This window comes from Mastigoproctus giganteus, chromosome 7 (assembly GCF_048544385.1).
Source record: "Mastigoproctus giganteus isolate SK-2022 chromosome 7, ASM4854438v1, whole genome shotgun sequence".
NCBI classification, from domain to species: Eukaryota; Metazoa; Arthropoda; class Arachnida; order Uropygi; family Thelyphonidae; genus Mastigoproctus; species Mastigoproctus giganteus.
In genome coordinates, this window is record NC_143581.1 from 195,407,933 (window position 1) to 195,428,495 (window position 20,563).

General features: G+C 36.5%; 1 protein-coding gene across 2 annotated transcripts in view; it reads left to right on the forward strand.

Moving 5' to 3' along the window:
* Window positions 1-20,563, forward strand: part of LOC150083517 (uncharacterized) — a 106,726-nt gene that overhangs the window by 50,477 nt on the left and 35,686 nt on the right. For both annotated transcript variants that reach the window (XM_090378053.1, XM_090378054.1), the window contains exon 3: window positions 5,760-6,986. In XM_090378053.1, the coding sequence (XP_090234179.1) occupies window positions 5,760-6,986 (1,227 nt within the window). The remainder of the gene's footprint in view (window positions 1-5,759; window positions 6,987-20,563) is intronic.

The following is a 20,563-nucleotide window of genomic DNA, read 5'->3' on the forward strand; positions in this document are numbered from 1 at the left end:
AGCATCCTAGATGCGATTCAATGGATTTCCTCTTCAGTAAATGCAATTAGAAAACAAACTGTCGTGAACTGTTTTGTAAAGTCTGGCTTCTCAAACGCAAAAATTGAAGTTGTGAACAGCAATGTGGAGCACCAAGAAGAACAAGAACTTCAACATCTATTGATAATGTATGACGCTCCGCTACAAGTGACCCTGGCTACAAAGATATAGACGCAAACCTCACTACAGAAGATGATGCTCTAGATATCAATGACATTATCATTGATATTTTTCAAGAAGTTCCTCATGAGGATGAAGAAATGGAAGGAGGTCATTCTGCCGAAGAACATATTAACGACGAACCACCGATGAAAATGGAAGAAGCGCTCATACAAATCAATCGTTTAAAAATGTTTTTTGCCGCTGAAGAAGATACTGAAGGACTTTCGATGGTTTCTTCGCTCCAAACAAATGTTGAAAACAAAATTATCAGCCGGAAGAAGGTGCAGAAGAAAATAAGTGATTACTGTATGTATTTTTCTTAAGATAAAGTCATAATATGCATAGCACAATTGTATGTATATTATTTACAAAAATATTGTGCAAAATCTGTATTTAATTTAATTTTACATTAAACGTTTAATGATTTTTCTTTATATCTTGTGTATGTAATTGTATATTATTTACAAAAATATTGTTCAAAATCTGTATATATTTTAATTTAATTTTACATTAAACGTTTAACGATTTTTCTTTCTTTCTTTTTTTTTTTTTTTCTCCCTCAGACTTCTTGTTAGCGGACACTTCTCTCTAACGGACACATTTTCGTTCCCCATGGCTGTCCGTTAAAGGGAAGTTTCACTGTATATATATATATATATATATATATATATACACACACACCTGCATCCATTGCACGCTTTGGTGCATTTGACATATTCAGTCTATTTTTATTTTCCCTTTATTTCCACTGTTTTTAACTTATTAGCAATATATTTAATATTGCATATGGAGTAAGAGAGATACCATTTACTTATTTATACCATGTGAAAAAGAAAACATGAAAGTTTCCCAGTTGTCACTACCGAGACTTGTAGTTCTATCATTCACTGCCAGTTGGCGTTACCTGTCATACCTCTACCACACGCATAACCTTGTTGAAAGATGGTGGCTTCCTATCCTGAGAAGGCATTTTATGTGCTACTGTTTGATAAGAACAAATGTGCAACAGACGTTCAAAGGAAATTTTGAAGTGCATACTGTAAAGAGCCACCAACCAGGAAGGCTATTTACAAGTGGCATAAGCAATATGTGAACACAGGTTGCTTGTGTTCAGTAAAGAGCAGTGGCTGGCCTAGTGTTGCTATTGATAATGTGGAACGAGTGAGAGAGATATTCACAAGGAGCCCCAATAAATCAGTGCGGAGAGCATCACGTGAGCTGCAAATGCCAGCCCTGACACTATGGAAGGTTCTTAGTAAAAAAACTTTCTATGAAGCTGTATAAATTGCAGTTGGTGCACATGTTAAAGGAACACGCCAAAGAGAAGTATTTCCAGTTTTGTTGTGAACTACAAGGACTGATAAAAGAATATGGCGACTTCTTTAATTGTGTAGTGTTTAGCAATGAGGCCACATTTCACACCAATGTGAAGATTAACCAACACAGTTGTCGAATCTGGAGCACCCAGAAACCTGAAAAGATAACTGAATATGAGCGTGATTTGCTGAAGGTGAATGTTTTCTGGGCCTTGTCACGTTGAAAACTGTACGGACCTTTCTTCTTTGCCGAGGCCACTGTAACTGGGCAATCCTACCTCGATATGCTGCAGCAATGGTTGATGCCTCAAGTTCAAGAAGATAGTAATGACTTTATTTACTAGCAAGACTGGGCCCCTCCCCACTTCCATAATGACGTTCAGGCCTACCTTAACACCAAGCTACACAAGCACTGGATCAGATGTGCTGGAGAAAGGGACAAATGTTTCTTGAAATGGCCGCCGAGATCACCGGATTTAACTCTGTGATTTCTTCTTGTGGGGCATAAAGGATCGTGTTTATGTACCACCTTTGCCACATGATGTCCAGGAACAAAAGCAGAGAATTGAAGAAGCTACCACCACAGTCACACAGGATATGCTGGACAGGGTATGTCAAGGGTTCAGTTACTGTGTGGACATTTGCCGTGTCACATGTGGTTCCCACATTGAATCGTTGTGAAGTGATAAGGTATAAAAAAAAATTTGAAATTTTTTTCTTTCACAAGGTATGTATATGACACTGATATCTGTCCTAGTCTTTGCAATAAATCGCTGAAAGTGTTCCCACCATTTATAAACACCTTGTGTGTGTGTGTGTGTGTACGTACATACACATTAAAAGCGTTTTCCTCCTAGTGATATTTATTCGAGCCAATGGGAGAAGAGAGCGAGACAATTACATCACGACAAATGCAATTAATTATTAACAATTGTGAACATAACGTTCACCAACTTGGTGCAATTGCTTCGCTGTCTAACATTTGATGTTCCATTGTAATGTTTTTTTGTGTATTAATGAATATTATATATTTGTACAAATAGTTCAGTAATTTGTAAATATTTTAAATATTTGTATAGTTTGTAGTTTAGTTAGTTAATCAAATCCCATAGTTTGTAGTTTAGTTAAATGTTTTAGCGCTGCTCTTTCGGAAGCAACAATATTCCTCATTCATTATGGGAACCCGAAGCAAAAGGCCTTTTTCTAAATGACCTATGTCAATGCAGGTAAATAATTACAGTGATATTTATTCGACTTTGAAAGTGCCACACAGGTAAATAATTACATCGGTCATTTACTGATTAGATGTGTGGGCGCCTCCGTAGCCAGGTGGGCAGGAGCAGCAGTGCGTAGCACACACTTCTTGATTAGACCGGGGTTCGAGCCCGTGACCACCAAATACGGAGGATGCGGAAAGGTCAGGGAATGACCACCGCATATCCCAGGAGCAATATGGCCTTAGTTGCTAATGCTCCTAAAAAACCAAAATAACTGATTAGATGTCAATCACAGTGACAGTGTTTTTTTTTTTTTTTTTGTGTGTGGCAGCAGCGGGGGTCTCCCTCAACTCTGCGTTTTTACTCTGTGTAGAATACGATACTCTGCGTAAGGCCAGGGGGTGCGCTAGTGTGTGTGCTTTGGGAAGTATTATATTTGTGAAATGTGGGTTGTGTTGTTCCTCTGGCTAGTTAGCCCGGCAGGAGCTGTGGAGAGCAACTAACAACCCCAGTTTCCATCACTGCTACGAGGAGGCGGGCCAGGACACATTAGGAGAGAAGAAAGCTCTGGCAGCATGAACCTTGCGGTAGCCTAGGCATCCAAGGAGAGCCCAAAAAAAAAAATTTATTGGAAAAGGAGATAATGGGGAGATAGGAAGAGGGTGGGATAAAATGGATAGAGAACAGAGGGGCCAGTGTTGAGGCACCTGATTGAAAAGGGGGGACAGTAAGGGGATCCTTCATCTCTATCCAGGATGCCCATCTTGGTCAGGGGATGGGAGTTGAAATTGGGTGGTGGAGTGAGCCACCAAGCAAAAGGGGGTGGGGGAAGGGGATTGGGGGAAAGAGACTACCACCCCAGGTGGTAGGAATAACATAGGGAAAGAGATTCCTATGGTGGAGCATGCTTTTTGCAGTTCTGTCCCACACTGGCCTGGAGGTTATCCTAATAGCCAGTGTCAGCATCCCACATCATGCCAGCTAGGAAAAGCTATGCATGGTGTCAGCTTGGTTAACCATGAGGCCCCTGAAGGCCTGCATAGCCATCAGTCTGTATGGTGAAGAGGCTAAGATAGAATATGCAATTAATAATAACTTTCATTCACACAATTTTGCTTTTTATGGTTTTTTTCTTACACTTTCTATTTTATTTTATATATTATATTAGATATTGATCAGTGCATTTCGACAAGTGTCTTTTACGTAGAAAATATTTGACTTACTCCATCATGTCTCTACATATTATGTAGAAAAGCGTGCACGGAGGTTGGCGAACATGGGGCAGAGCCCCCTAGTGTAATATTAAAAAAATATGTTATATCAGTTATTATAATAATATAATTATAAAACAAAATTACAATTCGTAATACAAATTATATATACTTATATGATAATTTTTTTTCTTTATTTAGATGTACTAAATAAACATCGATTATAGAGCACCACAAAATTAAATAGATACCATACAATGGAAGGTATTTAAACACTTGGTTTACATAACTTTTCAATTAGATATTTGTGCCTGGTGTGATTTGCAGATTATTTTGAAATTAGGTGGAAATTTGGAGAGATATACTCATTTCTTCCTCAGTCGTTTGTGGTCTTTCTCCTCTTGTTAGTTTTTATATTGGTAAGCACTGAAAATCCAAACTTACATAGGTAAGATGTAGAAAATTGCAATCTAATTACCACAGCTTTTTTTTTGCAATACGAGGATACTCATTCTTCATCTCTATCCAGAATTCGTCGATAGATACTTTGTTTTAATTTCAAGCTGCCATCATTACGTATTTCAATTAACTCCTGATCTATGACACTGAGCTTAGAATGGCTTGAAATTGATGCAGTTAATGGGTTCCACAACCAGTCATAGTCTTCAGTACGTAAGTTTGGAAAATAGTACTGAATGTTTTTTTTTTTTTTTTTTTTCAGTGTTATTATTTCTTTATTCTTAGTTATAGCAACCTGTGGAAATATATCCACATTTCCTCCCTTCACCATGGTTGATCTATAAGCTTAACTTATCTCTCAGAGCTTTGATTCTCAGTTGAAGATAGGATATTTTCAACTTTGCCTTGCATACTGGAATTAAATTTGTTTAAAGTTTCAAAGATATCAACTAAATATGACAATTTGCCATACCAATTATCATCTGCAAGTAACATACAAAATCTTCTTGCTTTTCAGTGGCAAAGAAAGAATGAATCTCATCCTTCAGTTCAAGTACTCGTGACAATACTTTGCCTTTAGGAAGCCATCTTGCTTCTGTGAAGGAGAGGATTAACGCATTTTGTCCCAAGTTCTTCACAAAGCTTGGCAAAAAGACATGATGTAAGAGGCCTAGTTTTTATATAGTTAACTAACCATTTTTGCAACTGTCTGGCACATTTTTCAGATCATTACTTAAGTGTTTTACCATCCAACACTTCATGATGAAGAAAGCAATGTGCTGTTATGATATCGCTATTAACTTTCTTCACTAAAGATACAAACCCTTTCACTGAGCCAACCATTGATGGAGCACCATCTGTAAAAATTCCTGCACAAGGTTCCCAGCATAAACCACGAGTTTTCAAGTAGGTACTTAGGTACTTAATGTATTGAAAATATCTTGGCCTGCTGTTGTTTCTTTTAGCATTTTCTGTTTCCCATGATCTTTAGCATTTTATCTGTTTCACCCTTTCTATGTCATAGGTTTCTTCAAAGTGAGTTTTCATAGACCCCTAGGGATTCATGGATCCCAGTTTGGAATTGTAATAGCCAACAAGGACATATTCCACAAAAAAACTGATTTGCATTTACATTATGATTTAAATAGTGTGCACTATTTTTTTATTTTTATTATTATTTTTTTTAATCCATAGATGTCTGTTACAAGGTTAGCTTTAAAACTGTTCCCTGCTGTCATGGATTATTATTTTAGAGAAACTTAATAATACTTATAACTTTCTATGTAATATTATTTTCTTTTTGTTTTCTCTGGTTTATATTTATTATTATTTTTTTAATGTTTTTATCTCTTTAGGCAGTGAAGTAACAATATATAATCAGATTGGTAATGAACAGGGATCAGAAAATGAGGAAACAAAATCAGATACCAGTAACAGAGAAAAAAGTAATAACTCTATACTGCCTGAAAGTAAAGATAAGTCACAAGCCACCACAAATAAAAACTCTGGGCCGTCAACAAATCACGAAGAAAAAGACATGAAAGATAAGAACTCTGAGCAGTCAACAAATCACGAAGAAAAAGACATGAAAGATAAGAACCCTGAGCCATCAACAAATCAAGAAGAAAAAGACATGAAAGATAAGAACCCGGAGCCGTCAACAAATCACGAAGAAAAAGACATGAAAGATAAGAACCCTGAGCAGTCAACAAATCACGAAGAAAAAGACATGAAAGATAAGAGCTCTGAGCTGTCAACAAATCACAAAGAAAAAGACATGAAAGATAAGAACCCTGAGCCGTCAATAAATCACCAAGAAAAAGACACAAAAGATCAGAACCCTGAGCAGTCAACAAATCACGAAGAAAAAGACAGGAAAGATAAGAGCTCTGAGCCGTCAACAAATCACGAAGAAAAAGACATGAAAGATAAGAACCCTGAGCTGTCAATAAATCACGAAGAAAAAGACATGAAAGATGAGAACCCTGAGCCGTCAATAAATCACGAAGAAAAAGACATGAAAGATGAGAACCCTGAGCCGTCAATAAATCATGAAGAAAAAGACATGAAAGATGAGAACCCTGAGCCGTCAACAAATCATGAAGAAAAAGACATGAAAGATGAGAACCCTGAGCCGTCAACAAATCAAGAAGAAAAAGACATAAAAGATGAGAACCCTGAGCCATCAACAAATCACGAAGAAAAAGACATGAAAGGTAAAAATGCTGAGAATAAGTCAACAACAAATAATAATGCAGAATTAGATATAAACAGTAAAATCCCTGGGTCATTGATAAGTGATCATTCAGAATCAGATATAAACAGTAAAATCCCTGGGTCATTGATAAATGATCGTCCAGAATCAGATATAAAAGATAAAAAGGTAATACAAAAGTCTGATGAAAACTTTATCAATACACAGAAAACTACCATGGACAACCTGAGTGAAAGTGATAAACCCGAATCAGGTGCACCTGATAAAGATTCTGACACCAATGAAAAAATTGTACCAAAAAATCCGGAACAGTCTTTCAAAGGATTGGATATAAAGGAAAATTCTGATGCTGAAAGTGAGGATCAGGGTGAGTACTTTTGACAGGAATTTTTTAGTTTTTTTTTTCCTAATTTGTAATAGATTAATACTGAAATAATTCTTATATGATACCTTGTGTTTCAGTTCTTCTATATTGTAGTTTGTTAGCTTGATTTTGAGACAGGTATGATTTATTTTACAATATAGATGTGTTGTTGACTCTCAGTTGCTCTTGAGGTTGATGTTCGTTTTCTACTTCTTATCCCAAATTGTGTGCTATAATTACATGCGTGCTATTTTTCATTTTTTGTCATTGCTTTGGTAGTTTTTTTTTTGTAGTGCTTATGAAAAAATGGTTTATATGTAATCTGAAAACCTGCACACTTTAATATACTATGCTTGGTCATTTTGGCACTTTCAACCTTTCTTTGCATGCCATTAAAAACAATGAAAATTTTAAAGAGATTTTATTAAATTAAGCTAACCATATCTTGGCTAAAGTGAAGGAAGTCAGCACAAGAACCATAGCAAACTACGGGAAACATACCGGACAAACCGGTTTGCTGCTATTGTAGTTTCTCCCCGCATTCTTGGTAAACAGACTGTGCGTATTATTGGTAGTGACAGCAGAAGTCAAAAACAATATATTGATTGACACATTGGCGTGACAGATGATATAATGATTAGTTTTTTTCTCATTATTAAAGCAGATTATTGGAGTTCACGAGTTTTGCTATTTAAAAAAATTGCATTACTGTTTTCTTTGTACGTTTTTAAGGTTAGGTTTCCTAACCTAATCTTAAAGTTTAATTTAAGAAATCTTATATCTTTACCTAACCTTAAAGGTTAGGAAAAGAGGAAAAGGTTTCTTTGTTTTTCATTATATTTTCTAACCTGATCTTAAATGTTAGGTTAGGAAGTAATAGGAAAAGGTTTCTTTATTTAACTTTAAAGGTTAGGAAATAATAGAAAAAAAAAAAGAAAGATTTTTATATGTATATACATATCATTTTTTTTTTTTTTTATGAAAACCCCAAACACAAAAGGTATCAAAACCTCATAATGTCAATCAATCACTTAATGCTACGATGTTATTGTGTGTTGTGTTCAAGCACCAATCAGTACATCGTTCATTAATACATTCATTGAATGTGTAACATAACAGTTCAGTTTTGCTAAAGGAAATTTACAGAATTGGCAGTTGTAGCATTTTGTTCATAATGCCAAATTCAAAGCTGCTACAGATGTGGAATTATGGATCACCAAGTGCTGAAAAGATTTTACTGTGGGTAACTCTGTAGTTTTTTGTGAAAAGAATGTACCATACAGAAAAATATTCCAGATAGACCAACATGTGAAAGCAGAAATAAGATAAAAAAATAAGTAGAAAATTGCCAGATCAGTCACTTTTAACTAAGCCATGTACCTCAAGAGAAGAAAAAATTTACTTTTCAAAGTGTGTGTGAGCTTTTTTTTTTTATTGTCTTATCAAAAATTAAAGGCTCCTTACTTTGGTAGGCAGTTATATTAGTATTAGTAGAGGCATATGATGTAAGAAAGCAAGCAGCATCAGCCAAAAAAAAAAAAAAAAAAAAAAACTTCCACTTCACCCCTCCATTTGTTCGAAATACCTGTCCAGCTGAGCCTTAAATTTATTTAGGCTATCAACTTCCACAACAAGGGATGGAAGTCTGTTCCACCAACCAACTACCCGCTGGCTAAAGGCAAATTTCCGCACATCTATCCTACATCTGTCTTTCCTCAATTTGAATTTATGCCCTCTCAGGTGATTATTCTGAGCAAGAGGCAGAATCCCATCGGCATTGAGCATGCTCAAACCATTCAAGGCTTTATACACCTCTATCAGATCACCTCGCCGATGCCTAGTCTCCAGACACTGTAATTTGCAAAACTTAAATCTTTCTTCGTAAGAGCAACCCTTTGTTCCGTTCACTAATCTTGTGCTCTTCTCTGTACTCGTTCCAGCAGCTCTACATCCTATTTGAAATGAGGTCCCCATACCTGTATACAGTACTCAAGGTGTGGCCTGACCATTGTACCTCAATGGTCAGGCCACAAGGAAATAATCACCTCCTTATCCCTGCTAGAAAAATTCCTGTATATCATTGATAAGACACCATGAGCTACTCTTGCAACCCATCTGCACTGCTCAGAGAACTTCATATGTGCCTGCACAATTATCCTCCAGGTCCTTTTCATTCTCTACCACTGTCAGTGTAGTACCACAGAGTTGATATGTTGCTCTGGGGTTGCTGTTTCTCATATGTAGTACTTTACATTTGTCAATGTTAAACTTCATTTGCCACCTCTCAGCCCATCTGCTCAACCTTTCCAGATCCTGTTGCAGTAGCATAGCATCAGTAGTGTCCTTAACAACCCTGCCAACTTTTGTATCGTCTGCAAACTTGGACATTAACTTGATATACCATCATCAATATTATTTATAAATACAGAAAACAATAATGGACCCAACACTGAACCCAGAGGGACTCCACTAATAACATTAGTCCACGATGAGCAGTGTCCATTGATTACCACTCTGTATTCTCCCCCTCAACCACCCCTTTATCCATAGCAGCAATTTACCTCCAATGCCACACTACTCCAATTTGTGCAGCAGTCTTCCATGTGCAACAGTATCAAAAGCCTTTCTCAGATCCAAGTATATAATATCAAAGTTATTCCCTGCATCCAGTTCTTTTGTGACTGCATCATAGTATCCAATCAAATTGGTCAGGCAAGACTTCCCCTTAACAAAACCATGCTGTGTCTGAGCTATAACTGAAGTCTTATCTAGATGATCCTGCAGTGCTTCTTTAACCAGTGCCTCCATTAATTTTCCTGGAACAGTAGTTAAACTCACAGGTCTGTAATTACTTGTGTCAGCCTTTGATCCTCCTTTGTGAATTGGGGTCACATTTGCACATCTCCAGTCTATGGGTACCTCCCCTGAGTCCAATGAAGCTCTCATAATTATGGCTAAGGGTTTGCTTACTTCCTTTGCTGCCTCCTTTAATATAACTGGATAGATCCCATCCACCCCAGGTGCCTTTCTTGTGTTTATCTTCAACAATTTCTCCTCCTTTCAATAAGTTAAGTAATTCATTTTTCAAATGATATTTGAAAAAATATTCTATAAATTATAGTATCCCTGTTGAATCTACCTAGAGGAAGGAATTATCTTAAATGTTATTTATGATGTCATTATTCCTAACATTCGTCAAGATATTGGAGAAGAGTACATCTGGATGTCTACTGATGAAACAGCAGATGTCCATGGCGATTATATTATATTGGTTTGAAAATTAGATGTAGAACCTCATCCATATTTGCTTTCTTGCAAGGTTCTTAAAAATTCCCAATTGCAAGATTTCTGAATGATTCTTTGCTGTTATTATGGGCAGACTAACAATCGACCATGACAAAAAAGTTGATTTTTGTTAATGATGCGAGTCTGTACGTGATGAAAACAACGTATGTCTTAGAGGTCTTCTATCCAAACTGAATCTACATTACTTTGCTTGTACCGTGGCTTATATATATAAGGCAGTGGTCAAGACACACCTTGAGTACTGTATACAGGTCTGGAGGCCTCATTTTAAGAAGGATGTAGAGCTGTTGGAATGCGTACAGAGAAGGGCTACAAGATTAGTGAATGGAACAAAGGGTTGCTCTTGCAAAGAAAGGCTTCAGTTTTGCAGATTACAGTGTGTGGAGACTAGGAACCTGCGAGGTGATCTGATTGAGGTGTATAAAGGCTTGAATGGTTTGAGCATGCTTAATGCTGATGGGATTCTTCCTCTTGCTCAGAATAATCACCTGAGAGGGCATAAATTCAAATTTTGGGCAAAGACAGTTGTAGGATAGATGTGCGGAAGCCTTTAGCCATCGGGTAGTTGATTGGTGGAACAGACTTCCGTCTTTTGTTGTGGAAGTTGATACTAAATAAATTTAAGGCTGAGCTGTAGAGGTATTTTTGAACGAATGGAGGGGTGAAATGGGACGTTTTTTTTTTTTTTTTTTTTTTTTTTGGCTGATGGTTCATAAGCTTGCTTTTTTGTATCATATGCCTAATGCTAATATGCTTGTAGAAACAATTCGAGGAAATTTTTGTAAATAAATAAAGTAAATAAGCTATTTCTCATGTAAAAAGGACCACCTTCATAGACACTTCTGCATGCATAGCTATTTATAGGAATGTGGACACAAAATAGGCTTTTCTATCAGAGCCTATTCTGACAAGGTTTGCAATGTGGTTATGTCCAGTTTTGTTTTATGCTAAAAAAAAATTCTATTATTTTTTTAGTTCTATTGGTTATGTGCCACTCTGGAATACAGTGTTTTTCAACCTTCTTTTGAGTAACAGAACACTTTAGAATTGGTTACAAATAAATAGAATGCCATATATTATAACTTTGTACGCAATATTATTGTTGAAATGTTGAAATCTGTATAAACTGTGTTTTGTTCATTCACTTTCAATATTAAAAAAAATAAAATAAAACTTGTCTTCATGACTAGAAACAAATTAATACAAGTTTAATACATCACAAGAATTTTTTATTAGTATTTTATTGAATATTTTAATTTTAAAACGCATTTAAATAGAAGTAGACAAGTGCTAATTTTTTTCGAAATATTGGTTGAAAAAACATTTCTATAACACAAAAAAGAGTTTTGAGATGGTTGATAGTGAGGAAGAGGAAGAAATGGACATAGGCTGGCATCCATTTTTTTCCCCAAGGATAAATCCAGGATTGATAAAAAAAAAAAAAAAAAAAAGCTAAACCTTCACTTCTCAAAAGCAAATTGATAGATTCACAGAACTTGTTTGGTGGAATTTCTGCATGCTTTTCCAGAACTTTAATGCCAAGGCTCTCCTATTTATGAAACAACTTGCTTCTTTCTGCAACAGACTTATTTAAAAGTAATGGAGGATCTGATTATGAAAACCTGCACTGTCGTCTCTAAAGACAGAATTGAAGATGGCTGTGTACACTGAGATCTCCATTACTGTGAGTAAACACATCCTCATTTAGTGAGCCTTGCTTTATTAGACTCTGGAAGTAAGCTTTTCTATCTGTTTGTCATTTGGAACTGACATCTTCCAGGGATGTTTTGATTTTGCATCAAGGTGTCTCTGGGTGAACTTATCTCATAGTTGGCATCCCTTTTTCTCTTATTGAGTGACTTTAGTGGGCACAGCATGCTGTAGGGCAGTGCTGATTTTAATGGATCTGATTAAATCATAGTATATACTTAATTGAGCTTATATGTTAATTGGTCATAAATTAACATAATCTCATAACTTCTGCACATTTTCTGCATTTTCCAAAGCCATTGTGAGCCTCTGGCTGCATGGTAACTAGAAGTGTAAAGGGAAAAGAAAATTAAAAAATATGGGAATGCTAATTCTGCACTGCAGAAAGTATTATAGCCTTCAAAAGTACATATGCTCAAGCTTATATTAAATTTATGTGTCAGAAGAATTCTTAGATTCATTTTGCATCATCTGCAATCCATTTAACTGTTTGTAAAGTTCTCTAGAATGAAATTAAAAAAAAAAAAAAATGAGTGGCAAATAACCTTTCTACCCCTCACCAGTCCTTTACTGTAATAGAGGTGTAATTATAGGTCCTTTGCTAATGCACTAGGGAAAACATTTGCACATAATTCAGCAAAAACCCCCACCCCCACAGCAATTTCTGAATCTTAAAAAACAGGGAATCAGTTTCTCTTGGGAGATGTGAGCCCTATAAGCAAGAAATAAGGATAGCACTTTCTCTTTCCAAGGCAGTTGCAATGGAACTAGACAAAATCATTTACAATCTGTGAACAACAGTTGTGGATCATTTGCTGCTTTCATACAACCAAATATTTCTTTGGGGGGGTGTCTGAAATCCTGGCATGAGACAATTGTCCTAGCCTCCTGAAATCAGGAAAAGATTCACAGATCCATACTGGCTATCATCCCATTTTAATTAGCTGTTTATGTAAAATAAAATAAAAGTAATATTAGAAACAGTTGAACTTTTCTCAAAAAGACAGTATGGTTCTCAGCCACTTGTTCAACATGAGGGTAATAGAAAGACAATTGCAATGTTGCTAGTAATTACCTTAGTACGTAGGCATTACCTAATGTATTTTAGATTCTCAATCACAAAAAGACTATCTACTTCTGTCATAAATGGAACCTTTACTCTGATCCGGAACTCAGCTGGATTGGAAACATTATTCCAATTAAATTCCCCTTGATGTGGGCACCAGTACGTGTTCCAAACCTGTTAAGGTGCTTCAAGTGCCAGAAATATGGACTTTCACAAATGCCCTGCCATTTTGCCCTTGCATTCACTTGATGTGGTGCAAAGGACCATGAAATTACATCATGGAAAGCTACAAAACCCACCTGCATTAATTGCTAAAGAGAGCATCCTGCATGCTAGAGGTGGAAGGAAGAGAAATAAATACAGACTTAAGGCAGAGCTGAATATTTCATACCGTTAGGCCAGAAAAGCAATTAAACCAATAAATAGCAGTAAGGCAACATATGCTGAAAAGATTGCCGAGAAATGTTCGGCTGGGACTCGAAAGTAATTTACACCTATTGCCTGCCATTTACTAAACTCTGAAAAACCTGCACAGAAAACTCAGTCAGCTGCCACTCGTTCGAGCCCGTCACCACCAAATACAGAGGATGCGGAAAGGTCAGGGAATGACCACCACATATTCCCGGAGCAATATGGCCTTAGTTGCTAATGCTCCTAAAAACCAAATAACAACAACAACAGCTGCCACTCCGATATTGGTACCTCCTTATGCTCTAGCATTACAAAAATCAAGCAGTAAAGTAACAGTACAGAAAATCCAACTGCCAATGGTGGTAAATAAAAATGGATGTCAAAACCATGGAAGTACCTGACAAATGAGGCTTGGAACTCTTTGTGGAGGCAAAAATGCACACAGGACAGCATCCATACTTTCCCAAAAAAGAAACTGAGAAAGATGAGAAAACCGACAAAAATGAAGGGAAAATACGCAGCACACCCCCTCATCAGTCCCAGAATATAATGGATGCACTATTGCAGACTCAACTACCATAACCTTAGAGAAACATTTTCTAACATCTCAGTGACATCTTACTCTCCAGAGTTTCTTGTCCTTAAACACAAAACTGAGAAACAGGCTCTTAATTTTGTATCAATTAGTATTTACCCATATAATTGGCTATTTACCATACATGAGTTGAAAACAGCTCTCAGTCTTATGAAGGCAAATACTGTTGGACCAGATGACATCCACTATGAAATGATTAAACACCTTTCACCAAAATCTGTGGACCACCTTCTCTTTCTCCCCAGAGTTTCTGGTCCCTAAATATAGAACTGAAAACCACTTGCCTGTACAAAGGCTACTGCTGTTGAAGCAGACAACATCCATTATGAAATGATCAAACACCTTTCACTAAAATCCATGGACCTTCTGCTCTTCCTGTACAACAGAATCTTTCTTGAAAAGCAATTTCCAGCTACCTGGCGCAAGGCAACCATTCTTGCTTTTGCAAACCCAGAAAAGGATCCTAAATCTCTGAAAAAATATTGTCCTATTGCTCTGACTAGCTGTCTGTGCAAAATATTAGAGAAAATGGTCAGCGCTCATCTCTTATGGTACTTAGAGTCGAATGACCTCTCCTGCTTTCAGTGCGGCTTCCGAAGAAACAAGTCCACATTGGACCACTTAATTAGACTGGAAACATCTATCCGATCTACTTTTCTTAGACCGAATAACCTCGGTCTAAGAGGTCACCTTCCCGTCTTTATTAAAAAATTTTTATTCCACCGTCATTTCCAAGTTCATCCACCTTTTCCCAGCCCTTTTGCCAAGAAGAGGGGGGGGGGGTACCACAAGGATCTGTCTTAAGTGTCACACTTTTTTTTGCAATTAAAGTAAACTCTGTTTCCAAACAACTTCCTCCAACTGTAAACAGTGCACTCTACATCGACTTCAGCATATTTTCTCAATCAATGCAATATGAGGGTTATTGAGAGAAAACTGCAACAAGCCATTGACTGTCTTAACTCCTGGGCCACGGCAAATGGTTTCTGGTTCTAAATTGTGGAGTTGCGTTGTCGTGCAACAAAATCATGCTGCTTGTCAGGAGTCCTCGTCGTTTGTGTCAAACGTTGGCTTTCAGTTTTTCCAAAGTTGCACAGTAAAGCTGTGCATTGATTGTTCCTCCCTTCAGCAAGAAATCCATCAACAGAGAACGCCTTTGCAATCCCAGAACACTGGCCATAACTTTTCAGACACTAGGAACAGTTTTGAATTTTTTGTGCACAGGAGATTATGGATGTTTCCAGGTCATGGAGCCTTGTTTGCTTTAAAGTGATGAACCCACGTTTCGTCTGCTATGACTATACGGGTGAGAGAATCCTCTCCTTTGTCGCTGTATTGCAAGGGGCACCTCCATAGCCAGGTGGGAAGGAGCAGCAGTGCATAGCACACACTTCTTGATTAGACCGGGGTTCGAGCCCATCACCACCAAATATGGAGGATGCGGAAAGGTCAGGGAATGACCACTGCATATCCCGGAGCAATATGGCCTTAGTTGCTAATGCTTTAAAAACCAAATAACAAACAAACAGCTGTATCGCAACAGGTTGTCCAAACACATCCCCATGCGCTTTGCTTTGTCCTCCCCTGACAATTGTTGCGGCACCCAGCGGCAGCACACCTTTCGAAAGCCAAGGACATCGTGAATAGTCTACTTACTCATGTTCACTATTTGTGCAATTTCATGCAGTTTCACTTGCCTGTGTTCAAGAACGATGCCCTTAATGCGTGAAATGTCTTCTGTCTTACTCGATGAAGGCCTGCCTGCCTGCCCGATGTCAATTTTCAATGTCAACATGGCCTGCTTTAAATTTATTCCACCAAAAACACACCTGCTTCTTTGTCATCACCTTTTCACCATACACAGCAACTAGTTCACTGTGAATGTCACTTGGTGAAGACCCTTTTACTTGCAAAAAGCAAATAACTTCATGAACACCTGTTTTGAACAACACTCGAGTGGTAGTTGCCATTTTGCAACTGGAATCTGTTGTGAGGTGACAGTACCACAACACTGTACTGGCAGTCTTTTTGAACGTTATTAACGGGTCTATCTGTCCACCGCATTTCATCTCATTCCCGTTCACCATTATTAAGAAAAAAATGTTACCTTACTTTTTGGAAATCCCTTGTAATAACATGGAGATTGATAGTCTGTGATATTTTGAATATCTTGTTGCCGCATTCATAGAAATATAATGAAATGGGTAGTCAAATCCCCAGTTGTTTTCTCTTTTTTTCCATCTATCAACCTATTAGAGTTATCGAGGAATTTGGTTGGTGTGCTTTATTTCTATACTTCTCCCTGTTATTTTCTCTCACGCTCATTTTTTAATTTTTTTTTTATTTTTGTCCAATATCTTTTAACACATTCACTTCCATCTCTATTTGAGAGTTCATTCAATGTGCTGAAATATTTGGAACATTGAGAAATAACATTCCAAAAATTTGTAAATAATGGTTGAAAAGTAAAGTGAAACCAGAACAAAACTCAGTTTTATTGAGTTTATTTCAGATATGTAAACTGACCTCCACAAAAAAAAAAAAAACTGTGTATCAAGGTGTAAACAAAAATGAAGCATTGCTGCTAAGAGCTCAGAGTTCAGTCAGTGTGCTGATAGTATTGTGCAGTTAATTTCATGTGCCTTTACTTTTACACCACTCATATATTGACCACTTATGAATGACTGCCTATATGCGGTACGGTAGTGCACTTGGGTGCATTTTGAAGTCAGAAGTAGTCAACTTGTTAACCTCTCTTATTCCTGTAGACCAGGGGTCAAAGTTTTATAAAAGTTAATGTTTCATTTTTCAGTAATGTTTTCAGGTTATCATTACTTTGAAGATTTATGATTTCTAATTGTAGATCTTTATCTATTTGTGAAACATTTACATCAAATGGATTCTGAAATAATGTAAATAATTTTCTATTGTTTTCGAAATCAACAAATCAACAAATGCTTCCATCAATAATTCAAGATTTCAGACAAAATTGTCGGTAGAAAAATCACAATTGGTCATATTATTATATAAACTTTCACAAAACAAAAAATGGGGAAAGTTATTTTGTCAATTTGATTTTTAAATAATTCTAATTTTGTCTGAAATGCTTTAATATTGTAAAACAAGTCATTTACAAGTAGATCCCTACTTTGGAGTTTTTATTCAGTGTATTCAAATGTTCACAAATGTCTGTTAAAAATGCAAGTTCCCATAACCATTTAGTCTGTTAATTCTGGGACTGGTTTTAATTTTTCGTTCATGAATGTCTATTTCAGTTCTGAGTTTCAGTAAAAAATCTTTTTAACACATTACCGCGACTCAACCACTGTACCTCCATATGGTACAACAAATTGCCATATTTGCTTTCAATAACCTCCAAGAAAATTTTAAACTGATGATGATTCAGGCCATTTTTGCATATAAAATTCACAATACTAATTATAGTCAACATGATTGAGTTCGAAGACAACGATTGCTGGTGAATAACATAGAATGAAATTGCATAGGTCTTTCGATGTTTTTGGAATCAAAATATTTATTAACACGGCCGATGAAACCAATATTTTTTTCCAACCATATTCTTTGCACCATCAGTCGTAATTGTTGTCAACAATTCTCAATCAAGCTGCAGGTCTTCAAACACTTTTGATACACTATAAAATATGTTTTCACCAGAGGTTCTATTCTTCAAGCTTTCAAGTGCAGCCAGTTCTTCTGTGACTTCAAAATTTTGATTTATACCAGGTATCTAAATGAGTAACTGTGCTGTGTTGGTAATATCTTCACTTTCATCAATTGCAATCGAAAAATTTATAAAATCTAACTTTTTGTTTTAGCTGATCTTTAACATTAGCAGACAAGTCTTCGATTCTTCTTGCTAAAGTTGATGCTGATAAACTTATAGCAGCGAAGTGCTTAACTTGATCAGGGCATATTTCTTCTGCAATTGATAGGCACTCTCTTTTCACAAACTCGCCATCAGTAAAAGCCCTCCCTTCTTCAGCAATGATTTGAGATGCTCGAAAACTAGCTCTAATTAAATTTAAATTCTGATTATTGAAACATGTCATCTGTTGTTGTTGCCTCTTGAAATCAAAGCTCAGCTCTTGTAATTTCTTGTTTTGCAACTCTCCTTGAAGTTTATCATAAGTTGAGGCATGTTTTGTCATATAAGGCAGGTACATCAGTTATTGACCCTTACAAAAAAATAATTAATCGACTAAAGTTCATTGAAGACACGACATTCAGAATCAATTTTTTTCCCCTTGACACCTTGATTTGCTAAAATGAAAATTAAAAATTCAGAGTTAAATAAAATTAAAAATAATATGCATTTATACAAATAGCACTAATAAATTGTTGTGCATGATAATCGGTGCAACGGCCCGACGACTACAGTCTGAATGAGAACAGCTGACTAGGAGAAAGATTAATATGAGTACTTGTCTTTACATTGCAAACTGCAAAGAACGCATTGCATACAATTCTTTCACTAATACTTACTTGATTAATATTTAGATTGGTGTGTAGCAGTTGTTTTAAGAGTCGCTTATTTTAACTTTACTATTTCACTTTTTGACACAACACTCATGTTCGCTGGAAATCTCGAGGCTATAAACTTATAGCCTTGGGCACTCACGCTGTTGGGATTTCCGACATCACAAGAAACACTGCTGCCAAGTGGAAGTGCACAGAGTTGCAACAATGTTGCAAAATTATATTTGGATGCATTTACATTATATTTTGATTAAAAATATCCTTATATACAATATGTAGCAACCAAAAAAGATTTCTATAGAATAAATTTTGACGAGGTGGATGAAATAGTCTTTCGGGTCAAATGAAATCATCTGGCGGGCCGTGGGTTGGGGACTCCTACTATAGACCACACTTATACATTGTTATATCATTACTTGGTTTTTCTGCTTATCATAATCTTTTGCCATGGCTTTCAATTCAGAGGTTGGGATTTTGTTCCCAGCATTAGCAGGTGACAGCCTGCTGTCTTCACTATTGTGCTGTGATAAAGATTATTTGAAAAATAGATGTTGTTTTACATTCTATTTTTCACCTACCTCCACCACTTCTATTTTAATTTCAAGACATATATTTAAATAACCAATTTAATCATTTTATAGTCATTTACATTCCGTTTGGGCTACTCTTCATATTAATGCTGATACAAATTTTACTAGACGTATTGTGTTTTTTATCACCTAATTTTTGGCCCTTTTTCAATGTTAGCCTGGAGGTTTATAATGTCTATGGTCCCATATTATTCATATTATCAAATAGCCTAAGTCAGACATTTTTTTAACATATTAACATTTATCAATTGGTCAACGGGGCCAGCATTAGCATTTGTGATGCCTGAGGCAAAACCTTGTAACGGTGCCTAATTCATATCGTATCTTAACACAAACATATATATATATGCAGTAGTGCATTTAGCAGCGCCTATTTTAGGTGGTGCCTATGGCAAGTGCTTCACTTGTTCAACCCTAGTGCTGGGCCAAGCACCCGTAGCCAGGTGAGCAGGAGCAGCAGTGCGTAGCACATGCTTCTTGATTAGACCGGGGTTCGAGCCCGTGACCACCAAATACGGAGGATGCGGAAAGGGCAGGGAATGACCATCGCATATCCCCGGAGCAATATGGCCTTAGTTGCTAATGCTCCTAAAAACCAAATAACAAACAAACAGTGCTAGGCCTGTTGGTCAGTATCTGTATTTCATCAAGTCAGTATGTCACTTAGCCAACAGGCTACAGTAAAGTTATATAAAACAGGTTGGGAGGAAGAAATCTTACGTAAGTTATATGTTATAAAGGAGAGATGCATTTCTGTGGTCCAGTTATTTTTGAATATCTCCCACCCTTAAATTAATTTAAACTTCACTTGGAATTATTCATTAAAAACAAAAATAAACAAATCAGTATTAAAACATTGGATGTGAAAAATAATTTTGACATCATATATTTAGATTTTGGTAAAACTTTTGACAGCATTTCACGCAACACTGCTGTTGCATGAAATATTGTCAAAAGTTGGAGCAGTGGGCAAGTTACTACTATGGATAAAGGGGAAGTTTGGGTGGCAGAAGACAGTGTGGTAACAAATGGGCACTGCCCTTCTTGGACTAACGTTATTATTGGAATCCCTCAGGGTTCGGTGCTGGTTCCTTACCATTTTCATTATTTATTAATAATATAGAGTGGCCTTTATTTATTAATGATATAGAGTGATATAGTTTCATTATTTATTAATGATATAATGATATTCAGAGAAATAGTGGGCTAGTAAATCAGAATGTCTTATAATGGGGGATTTTAACTTTCCAGATATTGACTGGAACTTGTCGGTTGGTCACTCGCACACTAGCAAGGATTTTGTGGATTTATTGGATGACTGTTTTCTACAGCAACATGTTCGAGAGGCAACCAGAGGGAGTAATATTCTTGATCTGATTATCAGCAGTGATTATTCATGTATTAA